Source organism: Aptenodytes forsteri, unplaced genomic scaffold (genome assembly GCF_000699145.1).
Source record: "Aptenodytes forsteri isolate BGI_AS27 unplaced genomic scaffold, ASM69914v1 Scaffold143, whole genome shotgun sequence".
NCBI classification, from domain to species: Eukaryota; Metazoa; Chordata; class Aves; order Sphenisciformes; family Spheniscidae; genus Aptenodytes; species Aptenodytes forsteri.
This window is the reverse complement of record NW_008794951.1, coordinates 4,574,749-4,576,169: the sequence shown is the minus strand read 5'-3', so window position 1 is coordinate 4,576,169 and position 1,421 is coordinate 4,574,749. Positions and strand designations below refer to the sequence as shown.

Sequence of the window (1,421 nt, the reverse complement as noted above, 5' to 3'; positions counted from 1 at the left end):
TTTATCTTAAATATTGAATAATTACAGTGTTGCTTTATTCCAGAAATAGTTTCAAGGTCTGTAATTATCATGGTGAATTCTTTCCTAGGAATCTTTCTGAGCTCAGTCTTTTGATACAGGAGTAAATGTAACTCTGGTCTTTAGGAAGAATTGTGATTTGCTGTTTCAGTGTTCCCAATAACTGATATTCTTTACTTTCTTTATTTTCTCAGGTACCTTAGGAATGTCCGACCGAGACAGCTATTTTTATGCTGCCATAGTTGCTGTAGTTACAGTTCATGTGGTACTTGCTCTCTTTGTATATGTAGCATGGAATGAAGGTTCTCGACAGTGGCGGGAAGGCAAACAGGACTAGAAAGAAGATCATCGTCATCTGATGCCTACAGACTGTAAATCAAATTTTTGTGAGCTGAAGGAAAAGCATTCTTCAAAATGTATAACACACATGTACAAAGATGAGGCTAATGTCTCAACTCTGGTTAGAATAAGACTTGTGCTCATCTTGAATGTGTACCAGTGTTTTCTCTAATGCTGATGGAAGTTGTTCTTTAGCCAGCCTCTACTAGGTCGAGCTGAGGAGGTCTTCACCTGGAATTAGAATGAAATAATTATACATTTTTGAAAAAATCCTGTAGCTATTTTTGCCATTCCTAGTATTCTTCTGGCTTGCTCTGAAAATAATATTGGCATGAAGCAAGCATTACATTGTCGAGTAATTAAATTGCTAGTTAAAAAAACCACATTACTCACTATCCAACTACAGTGGAAAAGATGGGATTTCACTTTGCTGTGGATAGTTTCCCAATTTATGGGTGTCATGGTTTAACCCCAGGCGGCAACTCAGCCCCACCCAGCTGCTCGCTCACTCCCCCCCCGGTGGGATGGGGGAGAGAATTGGAAGGGTAAAAGTGAGAGAACTTGTGGGTTGAGATAAAGACAGTTTAACAGGGAAAGCAAAAGCTGCACACACAAGCAAAGCATGACCAGAAATTCATTCACTGCTTCCCATCGGCAGGCAGGTGTTCAGCCATCTCCAGGAAAGCAGGGCTCCATCACGCATAACGGTGACTTGGGAAGACAAACGCCATCATTCCGAACGTCCCCCCTTCCTCCTTCTTCCCCCAGCTTTACATGCTGAGCATGACGTCATATGGTGTGGAATATCCCTTGGGTCAGTTGGGGTCAGCTGTCCCGGCTGTGTCCCCTCCCAACTTCTTGTGCACCCCCAGCCTGCTCGCTGGTGGGGTGGGGTGAGGGGCAGAAAAGGCCTTGACTCTGTGTCAGCACTGCTCAGCAACAATGAAAACATCCCTGTGTTATCAGCACTGTTCCCAGCACAAATCCAAAACACAGCCCCATGCCAGCTGCTGTGAAGAACATTAACTCTCCCCCAGCCAAAACCAGCACAGTAGGACAGACAT

The 1,421-nt window shown here is 44.1% G+C and overlaps 1 protein-coding gene across 1 annotated transcript in view; it reads left to right on the top strand.

Annotated features, from left to right (window-relative positions):
- The window catches only part of VMA21 (VMA21 vacuolar H+-ATPase homolog (S. cerevisiae)), a gene marked incomplete at its 5' end in the record, with an annotated part of 2,140 nt that extends 1,440 nt beyond the window's left edge, over positions 1–700 (top strand). The window contains one exon of the mRNA XM_009275382.1: positions 213–700. Coding sequence (XP_009273657.1) covers positions 213–355 — 143 coding nt within the window. The remainder of the gene's footprint in view (positions 1–212) is intronic.
- Positions 701–1,421: the final 721 nt, after the last annotated feature.